Raw genomic sequence first — 27723 nt, forward strand, 5'->3', positions numbered from 1 at the left:
GCAGCACAGCAGTCCGTCTATTGAGCCTTCCACAGATCCAGATGTGTGCTGATGAGTTGGGTCTGAGGGTCCACTATTTATACCTGATACCTGCTTTGATGTGGGAGAAGTTTCTAGAGTCCTCTGCCTACAGAGGCATCTGGTATTTCCTGCCACCTTGCCCTGGCCCCAGCTTATCGGGGGCACAAAATACTACTTTAGAACTGTAGACTGTTTTTCTGACATAGTGTTGCCAACTTAGATGCTTTAGGCACTTTGCCACTGGTGATCAGTGTCAAAGTGCAAGTGCTCCCTATGTAAAGTGTAATTCTAATTGGTTGTCCATGATTGGTATGTTTGCCTTACTAGTAAAGTCCCTAGTAAAGTGCACTTTGTGTGCTAGGGCTGGTAATGCAAATGCTACTAGTGGGCCTGCAGCGCTAATTGTGCCACCCACGCAAGTAACCTTAAAGAGGGAACTCAGTCCTGCCATTGCAGTGCCTGTGCACAGTTTGTTAAACTGCCATGTTGTTTGACAAGTGCACTCACTTGCAGGCCTTACCCTTCACTTTCTATGCACATCAGACACCCTTATGGTAGGTCCAAGGTATCCCCTGGGCAGGGTGCAGTGCATGTGAAAGGTAGGACATGTACTAATGTGAGTACCATGTCCTGACAGTGAAATAATCTCCATTTCATTTTTCACTGTGGAAAGCGTATCTTGCCCATAGGACATAATGGGGAGGCTGTGTAATATGTTTTCCAGCCTATCTTCCCAAAGGCTTAAGATGGAGAGGTGAAGTTTAGTTTGCCAGAACTCACAATGTAATAACACATCTTTTTCTGAAGGTGGTTTTTGCATTATTTGTTTAGAAGCCACTCTTTTAGAAGTGGCTGGGGTTTTGTGCTCTAAACATTTCCGTGTGTCTCTGCCTGGTTGTGGATTGACTGTCTGGATTTGAAAGTGGTAGGATCTGGGGAATGTCTTGACCCAGGGGAGGAGGTGAGACAGCAACAGGCTGGCCTGCATCTGGAGTGTATGGGAAGGAGTAGCCCTTAGAGGTGAAGAGGCCTGGGTTGCTGCCATAAAACAATTGTCCCATCTCCTGCTTAGTGATTGAGAATCCAGACCCCCACAAATCAAAGGAAGAAGGTGTCACTGGCAGGGAGGCACCCAGAACTGGTTTGAACAGGGGTCGGTGCCTCCCTGAACACAAAGACTTTCAAAGCCATTTAGGGGTATAACTATGAGAGCTGAAGCCCCTGAACTTTGGAGAATGGCTTGATCAAGATTGAACAAGACTGGAGCTACTTAGTGGTCAAGAGAAACCATTGCCAAGGAAGAAACAACTGAAGAGACTGAAGGAAAGGACTGACCCTCGCTGGGTGTTCTGGTGCTGGCCTGCAGTTTGCTGTTTTAACCAAGGAACGGCTGAAGGGACTTTGCTGTGTGCTGTGTCCCCCTGCTTGAAAGGACCTTGCTGTGCTGTCTCCTAAAGTAACTTATTCCCAAGGGCAAGAGGTGAGCTGGCTCCCTGTTGCGGAAACTCAGGAACACAAAAGTTTCCAGGAGAGTCTCAGCGACGCTGTGTACATGTGCTCTTTGCAGTCTGAGACAATCGTAAGGAATGCCCTGTGATTGTGGGCACCTGGAGTCGAAGCGAGTCTCAGAGACACTGTGTGTGTGTGTGTGTGCTTTTTGCAGCCTGAGCCCTTCGTGAGGATCGTCCTGTGATCGTGTGCACCGGAATCCAAGTGAGTCTCAGCGACGCTGTGTGCATGTGCTTTGTGCAGCCTGGGACCTTCGTGAGGATTGCCTTGTTAACGTGCACCCGGAATCCAAGTGAGTCTCAGCGACGCTGTGTGCATGTGCTCTGTGCAGCCTGACACCTTCATGAGGATTGCCTTGTTATCGTGCACCCGGAGTTAAAGTGAGTCTCAGCGACGCTGTGTGCTTGTGTTTCGTGCAGCCTGAGATCTATGGGAGGAGTGCCCACTGATCATGCACCCGAAGTTAAAGTGAGTCTCAGCGAGGCTGTGTGCATGTGCCCTGTGGCAGCCTGAGATCTTCGTAGTGTCAGCGTCTCGGACCGGCATCCTCGGAGGAGCTGAGCCGCCGGCCCGAGGCCGCCGTTGCCAATTCACCAAAGATTGCATCGGAGGCCCAAGTCGCTGGAAGAGGAGAGGAGAGTGAGTTCGCACCCCCCAGGTAATGTGTGTCGACTCCTGGGGCGGGGTGCAGGCTTGGAGAGAGACGCTCTCGGCCTCTCTCTCATTCCGGCAGCGCGAGCCTCTACTTCGGCTCGTATCGTGGCCCGTATTGCCAAGGCAGTGGCAATACCAAGGCCGGAGCGCAGAGCTGCACTTTTTGTTACACCATACCCATGTTGGGGGCAACTGTTGACAGAGGCTGACTGCGAGTTAGCACGAGTGGCGGAGAGACCATCAGAGGCACTGTGATTGGTGCTGGAGTGTATTACGCATTCCTTTATTTCTGCATAACGGAGTACCTGATTGTCGTATTACACATTGCATTGTTTCTGCATAACTAACTACCTGATTAGTGTATTACGCATTGCATTATTCCTGCATAACAAACTTCCTAATTAGTGTATTACACATGGCATTATTTCTGCATAACATACTACCTGATTGTTGTATGACGCATTGCCTTGTTTCTGCATAACGAACTACCTGATTAGTGTATTACGCATTGCATTATTTCTGCAGCATGATGTACCTGGTTGTTGCGTTATGTATTGCCTTCTTTTTACATTGCAAAGTGCCTGATTGTTACGTTACACATTGCATCACTTTTACATTGCAAAGTGCCTGATTGTTACGTTACGCATGCATTACTTTTCCATTGCAAGGTGCCTGATTCTAGCATTACGAACTGCATAACATTGTATTAGGACCACAGTGGAACGTTTAGAAGTGCTCATTAATATCGCCAGAACTTACAAGGGCTGGCTGGCCTAACAACTGGCCCGGAGGAATATTACAGATACGCATATGTTGGATTAATATTGTGTGGTCTTATCGTATATCTTTTTATATAAAATGTATACTTGTTTTTATAAAACTCGTGTGGAGTCTATTTGTGGTGTCATCATTGGGTTGCTGTGAGCGTGGTTGCAAGTACTGACACCTTTGCCTTGAAGATAAGCCTGGCTGCTCGTGCCAAGCTACCAAGAGGGTAAGCGGGGACTATCTCAGAAGGTGTCCTTCCTTTCCCTGACGTGGAAACGCAGGCCCCTATTTGCCTAAGGTAACTACCTCAGCCAACCACGGATACCGGGTCTAACAAGTACCCTTTGTGAGTGTGCTCAGGCAAAGTCTTTGTGATGCGCAAGTGTGGAAGGAAACCGCTCCCCCTTTTCAAATCAGGGATGGCTCACCCTGCCTTTTGTCTCACTGCCTGGGAGTAATACACAAACACCATATGTCAGGTACACCTAGTCATGTGACCCCTTACACAGGCTGATGGCACCAAATAGTTCAGACAAAAAAGAGCCAACTTTCTAAAAGTAGGTTTTTCAGAATTCTGACTTAAAATCCAACTTTACCATTAAAGATGTGTTTAAATTGCAATTCTTTAGACACCAAACTCGACCTTCCCACCTGCTCCCTATTGAAAGTTATCACTCATAAAATCCAATGTTATTCTTTAAGAGAGGTAGACCTTGTAGTAGTGGAAAACAAATTTAAGAGTGTTTCACTACCAGGACATGTAAGGGGGTGCAAAAGTTACTTTGGGAGTCAGAAACAATTTTCCAACTCTCAGAGTAACTTTGATACATTACACAACACTCCTTTGCAGTTGCATAGACTTTCACTTTGTGAATCACAGGATTTGCTATTGTAAAAGAGTTTGCATATTGGGTCCATAATCTCAACAAGAGGTTTTTTTCTTTTTTTGCTAAAGGCGTTTTTGGAAGAAGGCATGCCTTACATGTTGAGTACAGACAATTGGTTGCAATTAATTTCTGAAAGAAATAGTAATTTTCTAATAGAAAAAATAACGCTGTACAGCTCCTGGGCTGATGGATTGGTGAGGAGGATATATTGAACAGTAAAAGAGTTTACTACTGGCTAGAATGAATGGGATGTCTGAGAAACATGGTTTACGTTAAGCTGTTTGAGCGTATTGCACTGCTGACATTAGTGTTTCTGGAATATCTCCTTTCATTTCATGAAAACGTAGAAAACTAGAGATGACATTTACTCTGGTTTTGTGGTAATAAAGTAGTCAAGGTTGGTTGATGGTAATTGACAGAGAGGAAGGAGGAAAATCAAAACATATACAATAGTAGGTGATTTGCGAAGCAGAGTAGAAGATTGTAGCCGGAAACAGAAAGATTGTTTTTTGGTTCAACATTCTGGAAAAGAGTGGTCAAGATTCCCAATTCATTGGCCCTTTGCCCATTGTCTGGAATGCGGAGACTGACCCAACAATCCCCCAAAAAACAACTTGAACCTTCTGAAAAATTGGTCAGTGGGGATGAAAAAAAGAAAATCTAGCCGCTTAGGTAATAGAAAATTACTACATGAATATTGTTTGTTAATCTACATAGTTTTTACATTTTCTGTATGGAATGTATCCTAAAGTGTACATTTTTCCAGTTTAAATTTTTTTTTGTAATAACATTTTTTGTGTACTGTGGAGAGTGCGGGCGGTATTTGAACGTATTGGCTGTTTTCCTAGTTAATAAGTACATTACTTCTCATAGAATATAAAAGTTGGAATTAGCAGTGCGGGTCCAAGAATGGGGTTCTGTAGGTTTCCTTTCCTCACTGTTGTCAAATGTCAGTGCAGCCCTTCTGAAGACAAAAAGCATTTGTTACCTCTGCTAGGATGCCTCGTCTGTTCACCCTGTCCAGCTAATACATTTCAAAATATTAAATTCATGTGAAGGAATGTGCGATTCACTGCATTTTGTGTTACTTTCATATTTTTAGGGTATGCTTATTTCACTTCAGATATCTTGGGAAACGAAACATTGCAAGGTATTGTACAAGTATTTTTGCATACATTTATTTCAATGTGTTTCATATGTAAATTCTGCATTATTCATACTTTATTATTAAATCATTGTTGAGGGCAAACTGACCTGACCTTTCGATTTATTTTTGTTTCTGCATAAATTAATGTTGTTTTTCTTTCCTAATTGTGTCAATCATTGCTGTAACACAGGAAAAAAAGTTTACTAATATCATTACTGTTTCAAATGCATTTTTGCTTTTGATAAAATCATAGGTGTTCCTCTTACGTTAATCTTTCCTATAGGCTACTATGATGTAAATATTCTCTCAGGCCTGTTGGTTGCATTAGTTTAGGCTCCCTTTCGTTTTAACTTTTTTTTGATTCACTGTAGCTGAATCATCATGGACACCTATTAGACAAATAGTGTCTGTGCCTGATTCCCAATAGTTTGTGAACACTAAGCTTTCTGTGGTCAGAGGGTTTAGCCAGGACTCTGATATTTTCTTTATTTCCCATTAGGTGCTTTATGTCCACTGTATTTACATACATATAGTGACTATTTACTGAATCATATGTTTTAAACAATCCAGGCTGGTGTTTTTTGAAATAGTATGATACACTTGTTTTTGTTATAACCTGTTTAATGAAGATATGTATTTGTATTAATAAAATCAGCAACGAAAAATGCCAAATTATATTATTACTGAGGCAAGTGGTGATACGTCGCCATTTAATGACGTTGTACTTATTGATGTGCCAGCTCCTATCAACAGTATGTGGAAATGTAAATAAAGAGGCTGTTTTATAAAGTCTTTTCCTTGAGCCTAAATGCCTTACTCCTAGAAAAAGGCATGACTATGCTTTTGATTGCTACAGATGGTTCACAAAGGTGGGCTGTACCTCCATACATGTGTTTGTGCACCTATGTTGTTCAAACATTCATGCACTATACATACACCATTTCCATATTATTAGCATAAAAGGGTATTCTGTGGGCAGTGCAAGACGAGTGGCCAGAGATAGGCAATGTAAACGGTAAATTATGACTTTGTGGTATTCACAAAGGTGTAAAATCTATTGTTTTCCCTATCTCTGCACCTACTGTTCACAAACACAGTTCAGACCCATGGATATAGGAAGTTCCTGGACATTTCTAGTTCAAGCATACTGACTCAAATCCCACGATACAAGCCAAACATGTATTGTCAGTCCGGAAACAAGAAACCTCACTGTGTAAGATTAAGCTATAAACTACTCATTAAAGCCATAAGCCAACATTTTCTTTTTTATAGGGTTCATGATGCCTGGTCATCAAGGTATTCTGGGACTGACAAGAAATCCCAGACAATGCCTGCTGTTCGCACTAGAGCGGGAATTTTCCAAGCCCGGCTCCAGCATCTTAACAGTCTGGAGAGCTCTTTTACACTTAACCACAGTGAGTATGAGCAAACTGTGAAGTTGTAATATAGGCTTTTTACAAAGTGTTCACAAATGTTATGGTTCTCACTGTGTGATATGTAGAATTTCTTTTTCTAGTCTTTGTTTAACTGATGATGATAATCATGATGATAATATTTTTATTTCTTCAATAATTTAAAAACACATACAATATGTGATGTCATTAAAAACCTAAGATTACAAACCACCACCCACTTCAGGTTTAAAACTGGTTAGAGAAAAACATTTAAAATCATTCCTTTCATGCAAAAAGTCCGCAGGTTTATCTTCCCATCGTCTGATTGCTTATGATAAAGATGTGGTGAACTGCCCCACTTGCTTTGGTGTGCAGCCCCTAAACAGGATAAAATAGCCTCACTTATTTTTCTTGTCCCGTCTTTGTTAAAAGAATGTTTCAGCAGCTTCTTGATAATGTCTATTAATTCTGGACATAAACAAATTATGTGCTCCAGTGTTTCCTTCTCTTTGTTGCAAATGCAGCACATCTGTTTGTTCGTGTAGGGTGTTTCCATCAACCTTCAAACTGGTAAAACTGTAGGTAATAAGAGCCTGAGGCATAAAAAAGGAGAGATAACCTTCGTATTCAAGTTGAAATCTAAATATGGTTGCCTTTGAATTGAATAAAACTCCAAGGTATGCATAGGCCCTTATTACGATGATGGTCGGAGTTGACTCTGATCGACACCGTTGCGGATTGGGAATCAACTGACCTCAGGTCAGCGGTTCTGACCTCATTACTTAAATGCAACCGCACATGGTGTGGTCGCAAACTTCCATTTTTCAATGGGAGCTTGTGCGGTAGGCTGAAACCGCCCGCAGTACAACCTCCCATTGGTGCCCCCACTGGCCCAGATGCAGAGGTCCAGGGGGAAGAGGTGGCCCCCAATTTCACTTTCCGACAGACTTTCCATTTTGGATAGGCCGACATGGAAAGGCTGTCGGAAACTGACATCGTAGTCCCGATGGCAGAAACGCCATCCTTTAGGGATTATGAGGCCTTTCGACAGATTGTCAGTCGGTCCTTCAGACTGCTGCCTCCGACCAGTCCGAACCGCATCGTAATGAGTGAGGCCCATAGTGTTTTTGTATAATGATGCTCTCTCGTTGTGTAAGAGGCAACTGGTCGTTTTAATTTCTTGTTTTAGCAGTAGCTCCTGTGTGGTCTAAGTCACTTTGTACAATTTGTTTATAGATAGCAAGTTATACTTAGTCAGGAGGTCCTTACCATGAGATTCTGCCATTGAAGCGTCGCTATATAATTTAGACAGTTCTTTGTTGATAAAAATCTTATAGTGTTATTAGTCGCCCACTTACTGTCTATACAGTAATTGACACAATTATTCTCATCCCAAGGTGTGAGTAAGTAGTCAAATGTTTTTTTTTTTTGCTGCCAAAAGACATGACTTTTGTTTTGTTGATATTAATCTTTAGGTCATTATCTAAGTCATATGCATGTAGTCTGCACAGCTGATTTTGGAGTCCGATCTGTGTGGTTGATAACATAACTATGTTGTCTGCATAGGCCAGGTATCCTATTGTTAGTATTAGCTAGTTTGGGAAAATCCCCCTCAACTTCCTGCAGCACCTCAGTAAGGTCTGAAATATATCAATTAAACAGCAGAGGGGCTAGGATACAGCTTTGGTTCAGCACGTATAAGCGTGGATTCTAGACATACCTCTACCGTAAGAGATTTTCGCTCTCCTCCATGTGTCACTATGCAGATCTATTATAAGTTTAAACAGTCCTTTCTCAAACCCTCACGAGTCTAGTTTAGTCCATGTTTTGCCTCTGTTTACTCTATGGAAAGCAGTTGAAAATTTGATGAAGTATGCAAATAGGTTTTTTCCTTTACCTCTTACTGCTCTCTGGGCAAGAATGGAAGGTGTTGGGATGTTGTCATTGGTAGAGCAGTTTCTTCGGAAGCCGGATTGGTGGAATGTTAGTCTTCTGTTTGCAACTGCCCGTTTTTATAGAAACGTTCATTGATGCTTAGCGAAGATTTTCCCCACCCCGTTAAGCAGAGCTATCAGCCTGTAAGTCTGTGGTGAATGTCGAGGGCCTCGCTAGTAAATTAGTTGAATAATCGAGCCCTTCCAGGATGGTGGAACTTGCTCTGCGTTTAACACGGAGTTAATTATAGTTGCCACCAGCGAACACCCAGCTGCAGAATCTCGCTTCATCAGTGACCTAGAGAGACCATTATGGCCTGGAGCTCCCAAGTTGTTGCAATCGCTCATAAGTTGTTTGGTCTCCTCAGATGAAATGCTGTAGCCGACTCACCCTCTCCTGTTATGGACCTACATAAAGCGTTGCTAGATGTTTTTTCGAGACCTTGTATAGAATATGGTAGTCTCTGATCACTTTAGTTCCCTGCCCTACTTGTCCCCAGAATGTCCTCACATTTTTGGTATGTATTGCATTTAGCAGTCAATCCATAGTTGATCTTGATGTTTTCTCCTGATGTTATAGATGTCTGTTTTCTGCAGTTTTTCACTTGTTTTATGGCTTGGGATTTATCTGGGTTGGCGGCCATCTTGTGCAGGCATTTTAGTTGTCTTCTTGTAGTTTTTTGACTTGGAGCATTTTTGCCTGGAAGAGCTTTAGCTGATTCTTTAGGGTAGAGTGATTTTTAAGTTTTGATGCTAGAAAGTCAAATAAGTCTCTCAAAAGAGTAGTACACTTTTGAATGTCAGGTACCTGCATGTCTGCCATCACTTCTGCTTCTTTCATTGAGTCCAAATAAAAAGGTTGACTCCATATCTCTTATAGATGGTTATTCAAGGAACAGGACCATGTCATTCTTTTTCCCATCATTTGCTACTGTTAGCTGGCCCACAATTTTTTTATCCCGGGTGTACTATTCGATGTATTTTTGTGTTATAATCTGTAAATTATGGTCGCTTTCAGGTCTCGATATTATGTAAAAATCTTTGCTTTTCTGAAAATCAGCTAAAGATGTAAATGTATAGTCAATAATTGACTTCAACCCCCTCATACTGAAGGTCACTTGGGTAGGTTGGTCCTTGACGTATCTCCCATTCAAGTGATGCAGCCCCATATCAGATAAGGTGACACAAATTAGATTTGCTGAACATTTCTTTTTGCTCTTGCTGAAAACCACAGCTGGAACTTTAAAAAAATGATCAGGGGTAGGATCATCTGCTGAATCCTCTTCTTGGTGTAATAATGAGTTATTACAGTCACCCATTAATAACACCATGACATTTTAATTTGAATCAATCACAATTTCCACTTGTTTTAGCAGTGCATTTAGATCATTCCTCTCGTTATTGAAAGGGAGGAATGTAGAGGTTGATCATTCATATCGGCACACAAGTGTTATATGCAACCCTGACAGCCAATAAGTTCCTTGTATTTGCAATAACTTGGTAGCTATATATTCCTGCTTCTACTTTTAAAAATATTGAGAGTGCTTCACTTGTCCTCCCCATAACACCTTTTGTAGGTGGCACATCTATATTGATATAGTTTTGCATCGTCGTCTCTGAAAATGTCCAGGTTTCCTGTAGATAAATAATTTGATTAGCCGTTAAGAAAAGGGTTCAAGTTGCCTTTCTTTTCTCACTAAGCTGTCGATCAAACCTGCAATGTTCCAGGAGCAGACGTCCGGGGAGGCTCCTCTGGGGGTCTTTAGACATGCTTCCTCATCAGGACAATATGACATTTGTTGAACTTCAATGTTCAGATTGCCTGGAAATTTGACCTGTCGTATGTTTTGATGGTTCTCAGCAATGGTTATCATCAGGCTGTCGATTTCATTTGTGGAGGCTGCAACTGGCCCTTGAAAGCTGCCTTGTGTGTCAGTGCTGTCTGTCTTATCTGCCCCTTTTGTTAAGTTAAAGTATTTTTTTAGGAAATGTGAATATTTTATTGATACTGCCGGCTTCATGATTATCTCCCAAACCGCCAACTTTGTACCTTTACTTAGGATTTTTTGTATGGCTCTTCTGTGGACCAGTTTGTTCTGGTATAGTCCTTTTTAGTTGTCCTGTCCCATTTGTACTCAACACTTAGAAGATCGCCTGAATGTATATTTTCCAGTTCACTACAATGATGTAATATTCTTAACATGTTGTGTCGATTTAAGATATCAAATGGTCCTTCAGATACGTACAATGGATGAAAATCGATAGACAAATTGGGTAATCCAGCTGCCTCATGCTTTTTGTTTGTACCATTACTTCGATGCCCTAGTGCCTCTTCAACTACCAGTGTGCAGGGCCGGACTGGGAAACCAATGCAGCCCTGGCAACGTTTGTTAGACCAGCACCTCTACAGTGCATAGTGAATGCAGCAAGTGGGCCAGACCTCTCCAAAAAGGGTTTTGGGGGGGGGTCTCATCCCAAGACAATTTGGGCAAAAATAGTGCATTTTACAACACATTTTTCTTTATACATTCAATTGTGTTAGCTTTTAAAGCATAGTAAATGATTACCAGGATGCACCAGGGTTCAACAATCTTTGTTGGAGCTCGTTCATGATTTCCTCACTATCACCCCCCAAAAGTACCCCTCATCTCTCTGTAGCCCCTCTCCCACAAATATTTCATTTGTTTTATAGAACCTCTCATACCATTGTAGCATGTCAGAGCACTTTACATCTCACACAAATTCAGGGACAATGAATCTTATGGGTGTAAATTAGTGTATGGAAAATGTTACATAAGACAAAGGGTACTGCAAGGTGTAGGATTCATGTAATCCATTCTTGTAGGTATTTTTTAGGAGTGCTTGGCCTGGAGAAGCACAGACTCAGGATTTAGAACGTAACACAGTAGTTTGGGGGTTGGCTTAAATTATAATGATTGATTTGTACCCTAACGAACCCTTTTTAGCAACATTAGGATAATGATAGACTCAGAACAAAATAACATTCTAACCTGTTCCATGTGGTTTGCATGCAGCTCTTTGATGACACTTCTTAGCTCACTGTGCTAGATTATGATTGTAACTTATGAACTGCACAGTAACAAATGGGTCTCTGAGCCAAAAGCGGTAAACGACTAAGCTATGCACATAACATTCTGTTCTGTGATTTGTATGGTACATGCCCTTTGCATCAGACATATTAACACTCTGCCCTACTTTAGATGATCAAAACTGCTGCTAGAAAAAACTCCAATCTCTCTCCAGCAGATACATTAATCACCAGAGTTATCTTGACACGTTTTTTGTTGCCTGAAAACTACTGGATCTACAAGAAATTCTGCAGCGGGTGCTTTCAAAACTGTTGCACTGCTACAAAAATGCCCTCAGTAACAAAACCTCCAACCACTTCACCCTTCCAGCCCCCCATGGAAACGCCTGATGCCTGCTACGGCCAGTCACAGAAGAATTGTGTTTCTTTAAGGTGCAAATTGAGTTCCACCTTGTGGATGTTGAGTGAGTTTCAAGTCTACCCATCTTTTCTTTACTTTGCTGATCGAACACCCTACCTTTCTGTCCCTGAAGGGAGTGTAACAATCTCACAATTTCTGTGATACCCCCAGAAACATGCAAAAACAACAATTGATGGACAGAATGCAGAACAATGTCATACATTCACCCCAGTACAGAGATCTGGGCCTAAATCCATCGTTTTTTTGCTCACCATGCCATTCCAGTTTGAACCCAGCCAGAAACATTCAAGAGAATATGTTGATTCTCTTCTTCTCCTCCTAGGGGGCTGAACAGTTTCCATCAATGGAAGTTCTTCTTTGATTTTCATTCTTTCCATCACAATGTTTTTAGCCGGTGAACCCTTCCTTCTTGGTTGATTGACGTGCTCAGCTCACTGTGTTCCTTTTTTCATTGTCGCGTGAGGAGCTTAAATCAGAGCCCTTATTATTTTCCGCTGTGAAAAATGTCTCTTTCTCTTATGATATGTCACTCCTATGTTGTGGCTGGTCTGAACCTGTGATATGTTTGTTCAATGTGGCAGAATCTATTTTATCATTTTCTCCCATGCTTTTTTTTCTTTGTTTAGAATTGTTATTGAACATGGCAAGCGTTCTTAATCTTTTTTGTGTTGTTTGGGTGACTTCGGCTGCTAGATTATTCCCCTTCTTATGAAGTTTGCAAAGCCTTTTTAAGCGCCACTTGCTTATGTATGGTTGAAAGCCATCCAGGTGTTAATCTGCATTTGATTGATGTTCCTGCACCTCATCTGCAGCTTCTTGAAGTCAACTTCCAGAGCCCGCGTTGAACTATCCATGGTTAGGCTATTGCTTGTTGAACATCTCATTGCTTCTCCCTAACCTTCATTGTCTGACTCTATGCGGTTTCCTCTGCAGTTGTTTTATTATGGGAGCAAGGACCATGTTGTTGGTGTCCTCCCTCCAGTGCTTCATAGTTAGATCAGTCAAGCCCCCCCTCAAATAAATACATCAATCTGTGTGGTAACAGGTGCAAGGAATCTATTATGTCCTCTGTCCGGAGTGTTAGGGGAGCAATGTGTGAAGTATTTTTTGCATGTTTTTTTAGATCTTTCATATTGTTTGCCATCCCTTCAGTGATTTTTGTTAACGTATTGGTTATAGCGTTCATCGCAATGAGTGCCAAATAAGCAAGAGGGATGTTTTTCTTGATTTAGGGTTTGCCTGCACAGCAAGCTTGTTCATCATCGGAGATACGTTTGTTATATATTGCTCCATCAAAACCCTCCATCCCCTTTAGTTGTGGTTGCTGATATTGTGGTGATAAATTCAGCTCATTATATAGGTCCGGATCATCCATTGAATTGCTTATACTTGTGTGATGGCTTCTAACTGAGCTAGAGCCCAGTGCTTGTTCAGATATATCTAATCTACCCTATATTAAATCTTAATCAGAGTCTATGTCGGGTACATCTGGGAGGTCGTTGGGCCATTAAACGGTTTATCTGAGTGGCGCCCACTATTAATTTTCTTAGTTGTTGCACCTCTTCCGAAGATACTTTTTGCCCTTGCCTGCTACTGGCCGGCCTAATGCCTTCAAATTTACCCCCGAGAAGCAAGCAGTAGTAGTTTGTTGCTTTTTTTATGTGAAATGCCATTCCTGCCTGTAGTGGCTGTGTCTTTCACAAGAAGCCTTTACCCCTTCTCATAGGGGATAACGGGGAGATATTTCTGGGCTGTTAATATACCTTTGTGCTCTTGTTGTTTTTGTTTGTCTTTTATAGTGCTTGGAGTACCGCCAGTTATGGAATGAGGATCAGATTTTGCAGTGGACTTTGGCCTCTCCTTTAGCCTTCTTCATCAGTCGCCGCCTTCGCACACCTTTGGTCCTTGTTGTCATTGGAGCGGGCACGAGCACAACGTGGGGGTGAATTAATCGAAGCCTGAATTCTGCCAAATTTTCCAAAAAGTCAACTCTTCCGGCACTATTCCCAATGCTCTTAATTATGTGATTTTCTCCCATTTTTCGCAGCTTAGCTGGATCATTTTATAGTCACTTGATGACTTGTTAGCCCTGCGCTTTAGGCAGGGTTAGGCAGAGAAACCAAAGCCCGGAGCACAAGTTGCACCAGTTCCTAAACCAGCCACTTATGTGCTAGCAGGTATCAATCCTCTTGCTTCCGCACCTACTGCGCTGCAACATGTCTAACCCTATCCCGGTCCTGCTCCGGCTCTGAATTTCAACCACAGCACCGCTTCGCTGGGGTGACTCACCTCGGGGAACTTTAGGATTTCTCGAGCCCTCCTAGACAGCCTGGGATCCCAATGGGCAGCTGCGTGGTGTGGTGGGACAGGTGGGGTTGCGGGATGCGGGCTACGGGAGTGGGCTGGAGTGATCGGCCCCTTAAGTCTGCAGCAACGATCTCCTAGCATCCTGGTGCCGGGCCACTGGTTCCGCGTTCTCAGCTCTGGTGTCTCTCTTTGTTTAACTGGTGATGCACAAATGTATTGAACGTGACTTCTGCAATATGATACAACAACTTGCTTGAGCGCTTTGTCCGCTATATTATGTCATGTGTGAGTAAGAGTGGAAGGGTCCATGTGGCAGAGGAACAGTGGAGCGTGGAGCAGTGGACTTGAGCTCTGAGATATGATGGACCGGAGATCACACTGAGGGGCAGATTTATAAGCCCCCTGCGCCACCAGTTTGTCACTTTTTGTGACGTAATGGTGGCGCATGTTACTGCTCCATATTTACAAGGACAGGAAAAGCCACCCTGCGTGGCTTATCCTGTCCTTGTAAATATGGCCCCTTTACACGCAGCACTTTGCATAAAAGGGGCGCTCCATGGGTATTGCTGTGGGTGTTCCCACGCAACACCCATGGAACAAGACACATTTCCAGATTTACGAGGAATCCTAAATCTGGAAATGCGTCTGAATGTGACGCCACCCTAGGGGTGACGTAGAGAGGCGCAACGAGGAGAAATGTTTTCATTTCTCCTTGTTTTTACCTCTTTCAATGCATGCTGCATTCTACAGCACGCATTGAAAGAGGAAAATGCCAGTAGTGATTGTTTTTGTGCAGAAGGCTTTTTTGGGTGTTAAACTGAACTGTCGCAATAATCCTAGTGTCTCCAAGTCTCCATTTCAACGATTTTGTATTTGTGTGCAATTTGTCGTACCTTTCCTTTACAAGTGTTGTTACCCATGAGGAAAAGCTACGCAAGGAATACACTTTCGCTGAAAACTCGAGCTAACCCTTGTGAGGTACCTGCAGTTATCCATAGGCCCCAAGAACATGACAGTGGAGGAACATGATATGAGGGAGCGAGCTGAGCAAATATATTGTATTATTTCGGACATGTTTAGAGCACAAAGGGGCATATTTACAAGGAAATGGCAGCACATTTCACAGCCCAGCGCTTTGCCATTTCCAAAATGCTGGGATGTGGCGTATTTACAACAATACGGCATACTTCTGTGTTTTCCCTAGCGCGGGTACTAAAAATAGCTGTCTATCACCAACACAGACACCCTTGCGCCATAGTGTGTTGCAGGGAATGATTGTTTATGTGCAGGAAGGTGTCCCATCCTACACATAAGCAATCAGTAATGGAGATTTGTTACTTTTATGTGAGCTGCATTCTGCAGCACACATAGAAGTAGCAAATCGTCATAATTTAATGATTGTTTATGTGCAGGAAGGGACACCTTCCTGCACATAAAAAATCATTAATGGCATTTTGCTCCTTCTATGTGTTCTGCAGAAGTCATAGAAAAATCAAAAACGTGGAGAAATAAAATTATTTCTCCTCGTTGCACCAGTCTAGGCCTCCATTTGCATGGCGTTAGTTTTTGGACCTGCCTCAGATTTACAGATCCTTGTAAATCTTGGGCAGCGTCAAAAAGCAAGGGGTGTTGCGGTGGATTGCCCGATGCAACACCTATTTACATGCCCCTTTCATGCAGATACCTGGATGAAAGAGTACCAAATTTACAAAGCAACGTTCAGACACCTTTTGTGGCTTAACGCCACTTTGTATATATGGTTTAGTGCATTGTATCACTGGAACGTCAGTAAAAGTGATTTACCGGTGGCGCAATCCCCTTGAAAAATGACCCAAAGCTTATTTCTGGGCGAAGGGAAGCAATGTTCAACCGCAAATATTATTCTGGTGAGTAGAGGAAGGAAGAGTAGGAATGCAAACTACGTGAAGGGGAATAATGTGACCTTATGTGATATTGACTTTGCACACTCCTCCTTTAAAATATCCTTTATGCAAACACAAATCCACTTCGAGCATCACTGTCAGCCATGAAACAATACCACATACAAATATGCAAAGTCCATGTTTTTAATCTGTGCTGAATCGGAGAACAAATTAATATATAAATAAATAGCAAATAAATTGAGATAAACTCTCCCTAGCGTGCCAATTTGTTTATAACAGCTACAGAGAAAACAGTTGCTCCCACTCTGACGTAGGCATTAGTTTTAACAAATCTGCTTGCTTTAGCCCTATAAGGGTCCTATAATTTAGTTAGAAAACCACATAGATATTCCTGCACTGAAAATAGCAATATCACAGTACAACTGCTTCCAGTATGTAGGAACATTGGGCAATAGCGAGAGATAAATGGGAAAACAGGTAGGAGCAGTGCATGAGTCTGGGTACACGCGGGTATCCACCCACTCTTTTCACAGGGTGAACGCCGTCACCGCTGCCAAGAAGTTAGGCCCCACAGAAATATGCTGAACTGGTCCCGGTGTAATTTTCAGACACCGGGAAAGGTTCAGCAGCGCCTGCACGCTGTCTGCTTTCCATTCCCAGCAGCAACGTGCAGGCAGGAGGGGGCTTTTGTTTCACCTCCAGCTGGGCAACGATAAAGGCAGAAGTTAAGGGGCCATCAGGCCTCCTTTTGATCTAGTATCAGACTGGAGGGGAATGGAACCACACAAATTCAAATGCACAGGCGAGGAAACAAAAGCAGAGCGCTTATCTTGTCACAGGTCCTTAAGAGAGACAGCTTTTTACTTTGTCCAGTCCCTGTATATAAGAGACACATGCACTGTCAGAATTTCAGATGGGTTGGTCTGTCCCAGTATTTGCACAAATAACAATTTAAATAGCAAATTCTAATTAATCTTTATATTGATATTTTAAGTACAATACAAAGCATTGGTTCAACTGATACATACTATGGTATTAAAATAATAAAAGTAGGGTTAAAAAATTCTTAAAACGTTAACTAGTTAAAAACGACTAAACATTCAATGGTATTGCACATATAACCCCTAATGTAATTTATGCAGCCTTAGCTATGTAGTATTCCGTACGTCGGCAGCTAGTGAACACCGGTTTAGTGTACCCATAAGGTGGAAATTTGGTTCTGAGCCATAGTTCCTAACAAACATTTTGAATAAGCATTTCGGTTAATGGAACAGGATTGAACTTCATAGCACCTAATTACTTCGTATTGTTCCTTCGAATGTCCCACATCCAGCTCAAAAACTTGGCCATCGCTATTACTATATCTTCTTGCAAGTTTGTTTTTAGTATGCAGAGTGCAGTTTTACTTGATCTCGTGCCAAGATTGGAGCAGATCGGCTTCAACCATTTATCTCTGGGGCATTTGTATGCGGGGCATACAAACAATATGTGCATTATAGACTCATCCATCATTTGGCATGAAGGGCATTTGGTATCGTTCGCATCTTGCCATTTTAGCATAAGCATTTTTATAGGGAGTGAGTCTACTCTGAATTGGTGAAACAGTTTCCTATCACATGGTTTGGAAATTGTATTCCAATATGCTTCAAACCTTGTATCAAACCTGTGCTCCATAAAGATACCGGTAAGTGAGGTGTTTAGGGTATATGACATCGACTTGATGCTAACCATATTCCAGTATGCTTCCTTATACTCTTTATTTGGTGGAAACAAGCTAAGCCCCATATCACCCAACGTGCACTTTATATTCTGTAGCCATTTGATTCACCAAGACGAGTCGCTTTCTCTTACATATTTTAGCGCATTAGCATAGAGTAATAGCTCCGGCGTAGTCCAGAGCCTTCTCCAATATGCTATGGGTCTAAAGCGAGCTGTCTCATCTAGTGCAGTGCAGCCCAAGTCTAAGAAAAGGGGCTTAAGAGGAGTGGATTGAGGGAGACATGTAAGGGATCTCATGAACTTATTCTGAGCTGTGGTTAAGGGTATTACATTTTCAAAGCCCCATAGCTCAGCACCATATAGTATTGAGGCCCTGATCTTAGCATTATATATCGTTATAGCCGGGCCAACCTTCTTAGTTTGTGAAAGTCGATGCTTTTGTAGGAGGGCACCTGCTAGTTGGGCGTGCCTAAGGGCCAATAGGTCTATCTGGGGTTTCCAATTTAACCTCTTTCCCAGGGTGACTCCCAAGTATGTGAAGGTGTCAGTTTGTTCCAATAGGGCATTATCCATGACCACTCTCCCTTTCACTATTTTATGTCTATGTAGGACCATGAAATTCGTTTTGTTGACATTTACTACTAACTCATGGTCATTGCAGAACACTGTAAATCTATTGAGGGCTCGTTGCAGACCTATTTGTGTCTTCGATAGAATTATGGTATCATCTGCAAACAATAGTAAGGGTACCTTCATTCCTGCGAGTGTTGGTGCATCTGTTGGATATGTAGAAAAGTATGTGACGGCCCTATTGATGAACAATGAAAAGAGGGTGGGAGCCAAAACGCACCCTTGTCGTACCCCTTTGGTTACTGGGAACCGGTTCGTAACCTTCCCCTGGGATCCCCAGCGGACCTGAGCATAAGTTGACTCATGCAATTTGACAATTAAATAGAGGAGTTCTGATTGCATCCCTGATTCCTTTAGTGATTCCCATAGTTTGTTTCGGGGGATTAGATCAAACGCAGATTTTAAGTCTATGAAGGCTGCCTATATAGTTCCCCCAGCTAATATTACCGTACTCCAATAAATCATCATAAATCTAAAAACTTGATCAATAGTACTAACATAACTTTCATACACACTGTCTGGGGGTGTCCAGTCATCAAGTTATACTGGGCTTCAATTATAACCGTCATGTCATGGGTCACAGGGATAGCCATTCTCCCGGAACCAAAACGCTGTCTGCTTAATATCTGGGAGCCAACAGATCTTAATCATTCGGATCAGGACTGGGTAACACTGGGTCTGGCCTTGGCAAAAAGGAATATAGCTCTTAACTGGGGATCTAAGCAGACCCCGTCTTTGCAGCAATGGTGCCGAGATATGGACACGTCAATGGTGACAGAAAAAGTCGTGTACATACATAGGGGATGTCCGAAAAAATGGTCTTGCGTCTGGGGGAAATGGAACTCATACCGCGGCAATATATGCGAACCCCCGCGAGAACACAGAATCTCTGATATTAGTGAATAAACTAATGAGCCAGAGGGGGAACTATGTACTTAGCATATAGTCCACTTCATAGAAATGCATTGTTTACTGATACTATGTTAATGATACAGAATGGCTCCTGAAATGTTATACCACAACGCATGTATGTAAAAAAATGCTGGAAAAACGTGATTTGATGACTGGCACTGATTGTTCTTTGTTATAAAATAAAAACAAATTTTTAAAAAAAGAAATAGTACTAACATGGGGGCGAAAGCCTGCTTGGAGTGTTGATAGAATATCGTTTTCGTCTATCCATGTGTTGATTCTACTCAGCACCAGCCTGGCCAAAATCTTTTGCTTCGTATCAATTAAGCAAATTAGCCTACAGTTACTTGGGCTGGAGCGGTCCCCTTTTTTGTATATTGGAATGATTTCGACACCACTCCAAGAATCAGGGATAGGAGCCCCTCTCGCAACTGCATTTACCAAAATGTGACTATATTTAAGCCAGTTGACCTTATCATGTCTGAATAAATCGGCCTGGATGCAGTCTGGGCCAGGGGCTCTTCCAGTTGGGATTGCGTCCAGGACAATTTCAACCTCACCAATCCCGAAAGTCAGCAAGGAGTCAGGAGCTATTTCAAAGTGGATATTGGGGTTGTCTGGCCTAACTGAAATTGGGCCTGGAAGTAAGAAACCCACTGTTCTGGTCCTACATTGTTAGCCTGGGTTAGCCTGATTTCGCTACTGCCCACTTTACTGTCTGCCAGAATTTCTGCATATTTTTCATTTTACTTGCTTGCAGAAGTTAACTCCATCTTTGTTCGTCAAATTCCCTCTTAGCTACGTGTTGGGCTTTGTATACGCTGTCTTTGCATTTTTTACCTCCTCTGTTGATTTTTCTCTTATGGTTTGTGACAGATGTTTGTACGCAACTCTACAATCCTTATTGTACCAATTGGCTGACTTTTGGACTACTCGACTGCTAGGTTTTTTCACCTTTATAAAAAAGGTTTAAGCTTTGCAAAGAGCTTATCATGTGCCTTTAAAATCATAGTATCAGAGTCTTCCTGATTGTCTAAATTTGAAATGGCTGTTAATGTGTTTTCAAATGCCATCCTCATCTGCTCTAGGGTGTTATCCCTTTCCATTAAACTTGCCCATTTTACCCTTCACATGTCATTAGTCATGACTACATCTGCTGTCGCTATCTCGGTCGACTCCGTTTTTGTAAATAGCCCCTTTGTCTGTAGGGTTAGTAGTAGGGGATTATGATCACTCTCATTTCTCTGTTGGATTGACATGTCAATCAGTCGGGACCAAGACTCTAGATTAATAAGAAGATAGTCAATTCTACTACTTCTTAGCCCATTGTTAAAGGTGTGCTGGCCCTCGCTATCCGATAGTGACCTCCCATTTACAGCCCTAATACCCCTCGCTAGACACAGGCTTTTAATCTGAAGTGCAGTCTCTGTCCATTTCTTTATCGGGGTTAATGTTAGCAATGCGATGCCCTAGAGAGCATCCTCATCGCTACTAAGGTCGCTATCTTCAAAACCTAAGGGCGCGAAAGTACAATTAAAATTGCTTGCGATTACCATATGATTATTCCTCCTATGTTTCTCAATGAAATTGCCTAGTTGGGAAACAATGTTGGAAAATGTCCCTCCCGCCATCCCTTTTGCATAAACATTGGTCACAATGATGTCTAGTTTAGAATCCGAACGTAGTAGGATAGCCAAGATGTCTGGGCTATCCGTAGCTATCTCTTTGGTCCGATCTCCTGGGTGTTGCCTTATCCAAATTGTAAGCCCCCCAGAGGGTCTCCCCTTTTGCCCGGAAATGGCAGGTTTTACAAAGTTCAATTAACCTGGGCGGAATACGGGTTTCTGTGACCATGTTTCCTGAAATGCCCAGATATCATGCCCCTCAACGAATGATGACCAGTCTGGGTACGTGCTCTTAGATTGTAGATCGGCAATGTTCCATGAAGCAATACCTAATGTGGTGCTTGCTAGTTCTCCCTTAGGGGGGGGGTCCATCCTCACCTGGTTGCTAATTCCCTGATCAGTGAGTAAGGGGCTAATTCCCATCCCCTTTGCCTCTGGCACCCCCATGAGCACCGGGGACGTAGAAGTAGACTGGCTCTCATTGCTCTCTATCTGGTCAGAGTGAGATGGCTGCGATCTATCGCCGTTTACAGAGATGTTTCTGTGATGATTAGCACTACTCTCTATGAGGTTTGGTTGTACTGGCAGTAGACAATCGCAGGCTTCTAGGTCACAGAGAGGGGCGAGCCTATTTTCTAGTCTTACGTTGGTTGACCTGGGCAGCCCACTTCGGGCCAGCATAGTCTGTCCCTTCATACGATGGAGGCGGCTCCCTGTTATTTGATAAGAGAATGGCCTATAGAAAAGACTCAGTGGTAATACAGTGACGTTGTTGGGAAATCTGTTTGGGTCAGAGCCCAGGATGTCCAGGAGGAATTTGACAATGAGGCTATTATTAAAATTTTAAATCACGCAGTCTCCTTCCAGTTCTTTCTTTGTTTGCCCTATCCAAGACACTCTTCTTGCCATAATCAATTGATTTTGTATGTCCCCATCCCAAACCACCAGCCCGTTCAATTTTTGGTCCACCCAGTGTATAGCTTTGATCATTAACTGGCCCGTGGATTCAGCCTGTCCCTCCCGCAGTATTGGCACATTTCCCAACACCACCACCAAGGGTGCAGCCGCAGGAGGCAGAGTCTGAGTCCTGGCCTTTAATGATCCTTGGTCTGTTTTGTCAAACTTCCTGTTAAGGCCTAGGCCACCCTCTCCAGATGATATTCTTCTCTGTCCTGTTTGTACGCAGTCATTAATGTCCATTGATGGATCCATCGGTGTATTAATATCGTCAGCTACTATGTTTGATTGTTTGTTGGAAGTTGGGCTCGTATGAATTTGGGCAAATTCGCTGGATGTATCATCTGTCAAGATGTTGTTTCTGTCCATACTAATGGCTTGGTTGGTGCCTGTGGAGGGAACCAAACTTTTGGGTATAGACTTTATCCCTGTCTGGGTAGATGAATTTAGATTTGAATACAGGACTGTTTTGCTTTTGCCTTGAATAATCTGGGGCTTAGCATTTGGGGGTAGAGATGGCCTAGTTTTAAGTAGTAATGCCTCTGTTGCATGAAAGTTAGACTTAGCCTGGGATTCAAGTCCAATTATTTTTTCTTCATTCCTGCTCAGTCTCGAACTGATAGGATTTAACATGGTGGAGACCAGGGTTTCTAATCTCTGCCACATAGCCTCGTCCGTAACCGGACAAGAGGCATGAGGGGTAGCAGGATTCGGTGTTTCGACGTGACTTTGGGCACTTAAATCCGGATTGAATATGATCCCCCCCCCCCCCTCTTCTGTTCGATTTTGCTGTTTTTGCAGGTTTGGGCCTCTGCGGACACCCCCCTTATTCTCTTTACAGCTGGATACGGGGTCAATCCTGAGCCCATAGATTTTATTAGGACTGATGCCCTGGGGGAAGCTCTTTGTGTGACGCATGTTGATTCTGGTTCGAGCACAGGCTTACAAGATGTCAATCCTGTAGATGGTTCATGCACCGAGTCCGGTACTATTTCGATCACTTGGGCTGTGCTCAGTCCCTGGTCTGGGTTGATGTTAAGAGCCATGCCCCCCAGAGAAGATCTTTTGTGGCAAACGTGCTCCAGGGATAGTCGTCATTCCGTCCTTTCTATCTCATGTTCAAGAACGGAAGTAGCCCTAGTTAAAAATTGATCGGGTCCCCACAATGCTTCCACCCAGTTGTGCGCCCTTTCTCTCTCGCTTATTCATCTTGTTGGTAAATAGCTGAGGCAGGGGTGTAACGTGAAAAAATGTAAAGGAATAACAACAATGCTGATAACCCCATGATTTAGAGGTGGAGGTTAATTAGCAGGAACCACTCACTGTACCTTCTGATGGAGAGGATCTCAGAGGGGGGGCCTAGCCCAGTCTCCTCCGGGCTCTGACGGGCGCACTATTTTATGTCTTTTATAGCGCTCCTCATCCCAATACAGAGTGTTGGAACGCTTTATGTAACATACACATTATCCATTCCAGATAAATCATGTAAGTGTGTAAATCAATGTACAAGATGTCTTGCATGAGACAGTCAGGGTTGCAAGGTGTCAAATACCCTTCATAGCTCACTGTGGGCTACTACAAGGATTACAATTTATTGACTGCAAGTAACTGAAGGATCTCTGTGTTCAAAGCAGTAATCCACTTACCTACCTACCTACATACAATAATAAACTGTGATCAGTATGTTACATGCTATGCTTTGCTGGAGACAACTTTATTGTAAAGACATATTTTATTGCATTTTTAGTTGGCACATGTTATAACCTACACATATCAGAGTGGAACATACACATGCCTTGTGGAATGTCACGTGTCGTGACATCATGTGCTTTGATGGCACGCGTCATGATGTCACTTTCATACTGCATAACTTGGTCAGACCTCCCAGTTCTTTTTTTAGGACTTGTACCCTGTGCAGGAGTGAGTGCACGTTTACACATGGGGCCCTAAGGTCCTACTTTGATAGCTATCGGCAAATATGCCAGTCACGCCCTGTGGTGGTACTGTTTCGGTAAACCATTAATTACTGTTGTATTAGCGATTACCCAGTAAAAATGGATACCACGCGTTAAAAGGATTACCGCCAATATACCGTGTATTCCTCATCTCCATGAATGTGTTTACTTGCAGTCATTGCTGCCAGAAAACATTGCTGATAATTCCTGTTATGCCTCAGTAAAAATGCCTATTATCCTGTTTTCGGGATCCCTTTTCTTTTTTTTTTTCTTTTTTTTATTTTTTTTTTAAAACCTTTATTTCGAAATGCAGGACACAGCTATTCAGCCGACAGCCCGAAGGTTCGGCAGCATTGCAAGTTAAATACAGTAATGTGTCCCCGATACAGTACGATGAATAATGCAAAGGTCCAATTTTAAATAAACACAGAAAAAACACACAACAAACCCCAGCAAGGCAGAACATTGAAATCCCATGGCGAAAGTCCCCAGGGGAGGCAGGACCCCACTCATCTACTAAGTATAAGACTGTGTGCGGAGGAAGAAGGGGAACAGCAGAGGCCCAGAGCGGTTACCAAAACCAAATTGTGCTGGAAGGTAGGTCAGGGGGAAAGCTGTGCCTCGGGAGGTTCCAGGTCCGGGGCAAGACATATTCCCCCCCTGTATTGGTTCCACCGCCCCCAGATGGCATGCCACTTCCGGGGGCGACCTCTAGAGCAGTAGACCGTCTTCTCCCTAAACATGCTCCAATCCATGTTCTCCTTCCACGCGGTCAGTGTAGGGGGTCCCGAGGAGCCCCACAATCGCGCGATATCCCTTTTAGCTACCATGTTACCCAGAGTCACCCATTGGGTCTGCGCCTCATCGAGATCAGTGGGCCCCCAGACGTTCAGGAGGCAACACCGTGCCTCCGGCTGTACCACAATGCCCGTCACCTCCCCCATAACTGCATGGACTCTCCTCCAGAACTCCACAATGACACTACATTCCCAAATAATGTGCAGGAAAGTACCCACCATACCACATCCCCTTCTGCACAGGCCATCCTCCGAGAATCCCATGTGGACCAGCCTTGGCCCGGTAACATACACCCGGTGCAGTATTTTAAGCTGCACCAGCCTCAGACGCGACGGGATCGCAACCTCCTTAGGCGAAGAAACCGCTGACTGCCAGTCCTCATTATCCAACTCGAGGCCATCCCTGGTCCACTGTTCTCTCAGCCCCAATAGCAAGTCTGCCCGGACGTTTATCAACTTCTTATATATGAGCGAAATCGTGCTCTCGGGCATATGACCATCAAGGACTCGGTCCTCAAGGGGAGAGGACTCCGGCACCTTCTCACCCTCCACGAGGACTGATCGGAGGGCGTGACGCAGCTGGGTATACCTAAAATACTCTGAAGGCCCTAGCTCAAACTCAGTCTGCAACTCCTCGAAAGACTTCACCCTCCCCTTATGCAGCACATCCCCCACCTTGGATATACCTATCAGATCCCACTTATCAAAGCCCTTCGTATGCCAGAGTCTTCCCAGCCTTTCCGATTCAAACAGTGGGGTAGCGAGGGTTAGCCTATCCTTCCAGCCCAGCGAGTCGGTCGCCATCTTCCATACGCGCACCGCCACACCTGTGGGCCCCGTGAGGGACGAGTCTAGGGACCGCGAATACAACGCCCTGTAGTAGTTGCCGCCGCGCAGCAGCCACCTATCCATGGCATACCCAGGGCTGAGGGCAGGGCCGTAAAACCCATGGTTGATCGCGCTCAGCTGCGTGGCCCAATAGTACCGTCGGATGTCTGGGACCGCAATGCCCCCATCGTACCATGGGAGCGTCAACTTTGAAATAGCTATTCGCGGCCGCCCGTCCCACAGCAACGTCCTTTGGAGGCCTTCGACCTCCCGAAAGTATTTGGCCGGTACCCAGTCCAAGGTGTTCTGGAGGGCGTAGAGGAAGCGGGGAAGAGACATCATTTTGAACAGGGCCGCACGCCCAACAAGGGAGAGCGGCAGCCTCCGCCAACCTTCAACATCTCGCCTCAAACGTGCCAAGGGGGGGAGCAGGTTCCTCTCATAGCGCACAACAGGATCCATGGATATAAAAATCCCCAAATACACAAAACCTTGCTGGGCAACCTGTATCGAACATGTTCTAGGGATCGGTGGGACCTCGCCACTAAGAACGTACAAGTACGATTTGCCCCAATTAATCACCAGCCCCGAGTTCCTACCGAACGATGCGAGTACGTCACAGACCACTATAAGTGACTTCTTTGGTGAGGCAAGATACAGCAGGATATCATCGGCATAAAGCGAAATACGGTCCTCGTGATCAGGCGACCACCGAAGGCCCCGTATATCCGGGTGCCAACGTATCCACGCAGCCAACGGTTCAAGGGCGAGGGCGAACAACAGAGGCGACAGGGGGCAGCCCTGCCGAGTACCCCTACCAAGCTGAAACGGAGTAGTTGCCCGACCATTCACCACAACATTCGCTAGTGGCCCCTCGTACAGCAACCGGACCCAACTCACAAACCCGCGACCGAAACCAAACTTGGCCAGCACGGCCCATAAGTATGCCCACTCCACCGTGTCAAAGGCCATCGTGGCATCAAGAGATGCCACGACAGCCGGTTCACGCAGCGTGCCCGCCCTGGCGATGACGCCATGAAGACGCCTAAGGTTCAATGCTGTGTTTCGGTGCGGGATAAAGCCAGATTGATCCGGGTGGACCAGATCGCCAAGTACCCTAATCAGACGGGTAGCCAGGAGTTTGGCCAGAATTTTCGGCTCGGCGTTGAGGAGTGAAATGGGCCGATAGGAGGCGCATCTATCTCGGGGTTTACCCTCTTTGTGTATGACCACGATCGACGCCAGGCGCTGATCCAACGGAAGGATCCCATCTCCCCGCGCCTCCAAAAACATGGCGCGCAGGTGAGGGGCGACCCTATCCGGGAACAGTTTGTACAGATCGATCGGCAGTCCGTTCGGTCCAGAGGCCTTACCCGAATTCAACGCGCGAATCGCCCCCGCCACCTCGTCAACCGTGATGTCGCCATCCAAATCGTCCCTATCTATGTCAGAGAGGCAGGGCAACTCGATATCACGGAGGAGATCAGACGAGTCTTCGGGCGGCCTGTCCGACACAGAGGAATAAACCCTATGAAAATACTCCGCGAAACACTCCACAATCCCTTCAGGTTCCACAATCGCCTCTCCCCCCTCTCCAATCAACTCTGGCACCACTCTATTGACCCGTTCCTTCCTGTCCAGCCACGCCAGGAGTTTCCCTGCCTTATCTCCAACATCATACAGACGGCCCTGTTGTTCCCTGCTGAGGGTCTTGGCGGCGTCCGTCACCAGGTCCCTATACTCCGCCTGCTTCAAGCAAAGCTCATGCAATGAGGACTCTGTGACCTCCTCCTCCATATCCCCCTCAAGGGCCGCAATCTCCTCCTCCACTTGCCGCACTTCGCAATCCCTCCGATTCTTGGCAGTCACCACCAGGGAGAGGGCCTCCCCCTGAAGCACGGTCTTAAAAGCTTCCCACAGCGAGATCGCCGAGTCCACGGTTCCCAGACTGTCCTTAAAGTAATTATCTACCTTCTTTACCAGGGCGCTGCGCATCTTGGGGTCTCGGAAATACCATGGGTTAATGGGGGCTACCCTCCCTCCCGACCGAGATCCAGCCGGATCCACACTGGCGAGTGATCAGAGATACCACGTGCCATGTGCCTCGCCTCGGATATCAACGAGGCATGTGCGGCCAGAGTGAGCAGGTAGTCAATCCTGGAGAGGCTACCATGCGCACCGGAGTGAAACGTGTATTGACTCTGTGTGGGGTGCCGGAGCCTCCAGCAGTCTATCAGGCCAAACGTGTCTAGGAGGTCTGGAAGCCATTTCTGAGCCCCCCCTGTGTCCCTGGGCGGGAATCTATCCAGCAGTCCGGAACCCACAG

General features: G+C 44.4%; 1 protein-coding gene across 3 annotated transcripts in view; it reads left to right on the plus strand.

The window, feature by feature from the left end:
• Positions 1–27723, plus strand: part of DOCK11 (dedicator of cytokinesis 11) — a 1169031-nt gene that overhangs the window by 779615 nt on the left and 361693 nt on the right. For all 3 annotated transcript variants that reach the window (XM_085607886.1, XM_085607887.1, XM_085607888.1), the window contains 2 exons: positions 4942–4989; positions 6259–6401. In XM_085607886.1, coding sequence (XP_085464012.1) covers positions 4942–4989; positions 6259–6401 — 191 coding nt within the window. The remainder of the gene's footprint in view (positions 1–4941; positions 4990–6258; positions 6402–27723) is intronic.

This window comes from Triturus cristatus, chromosome 5_2 (assembly GCF_964204655.1).
Source record: "Triturus cristatus chromosome 5_2, aTriCri1.1, whole genome shotgun sequence".
NCBI classification, from domain to species: Eukaryota; Metazoa; Chordata; class Amphibia; order Caudata; family Salamandridae; genus Triturus; species Triturus cristatus.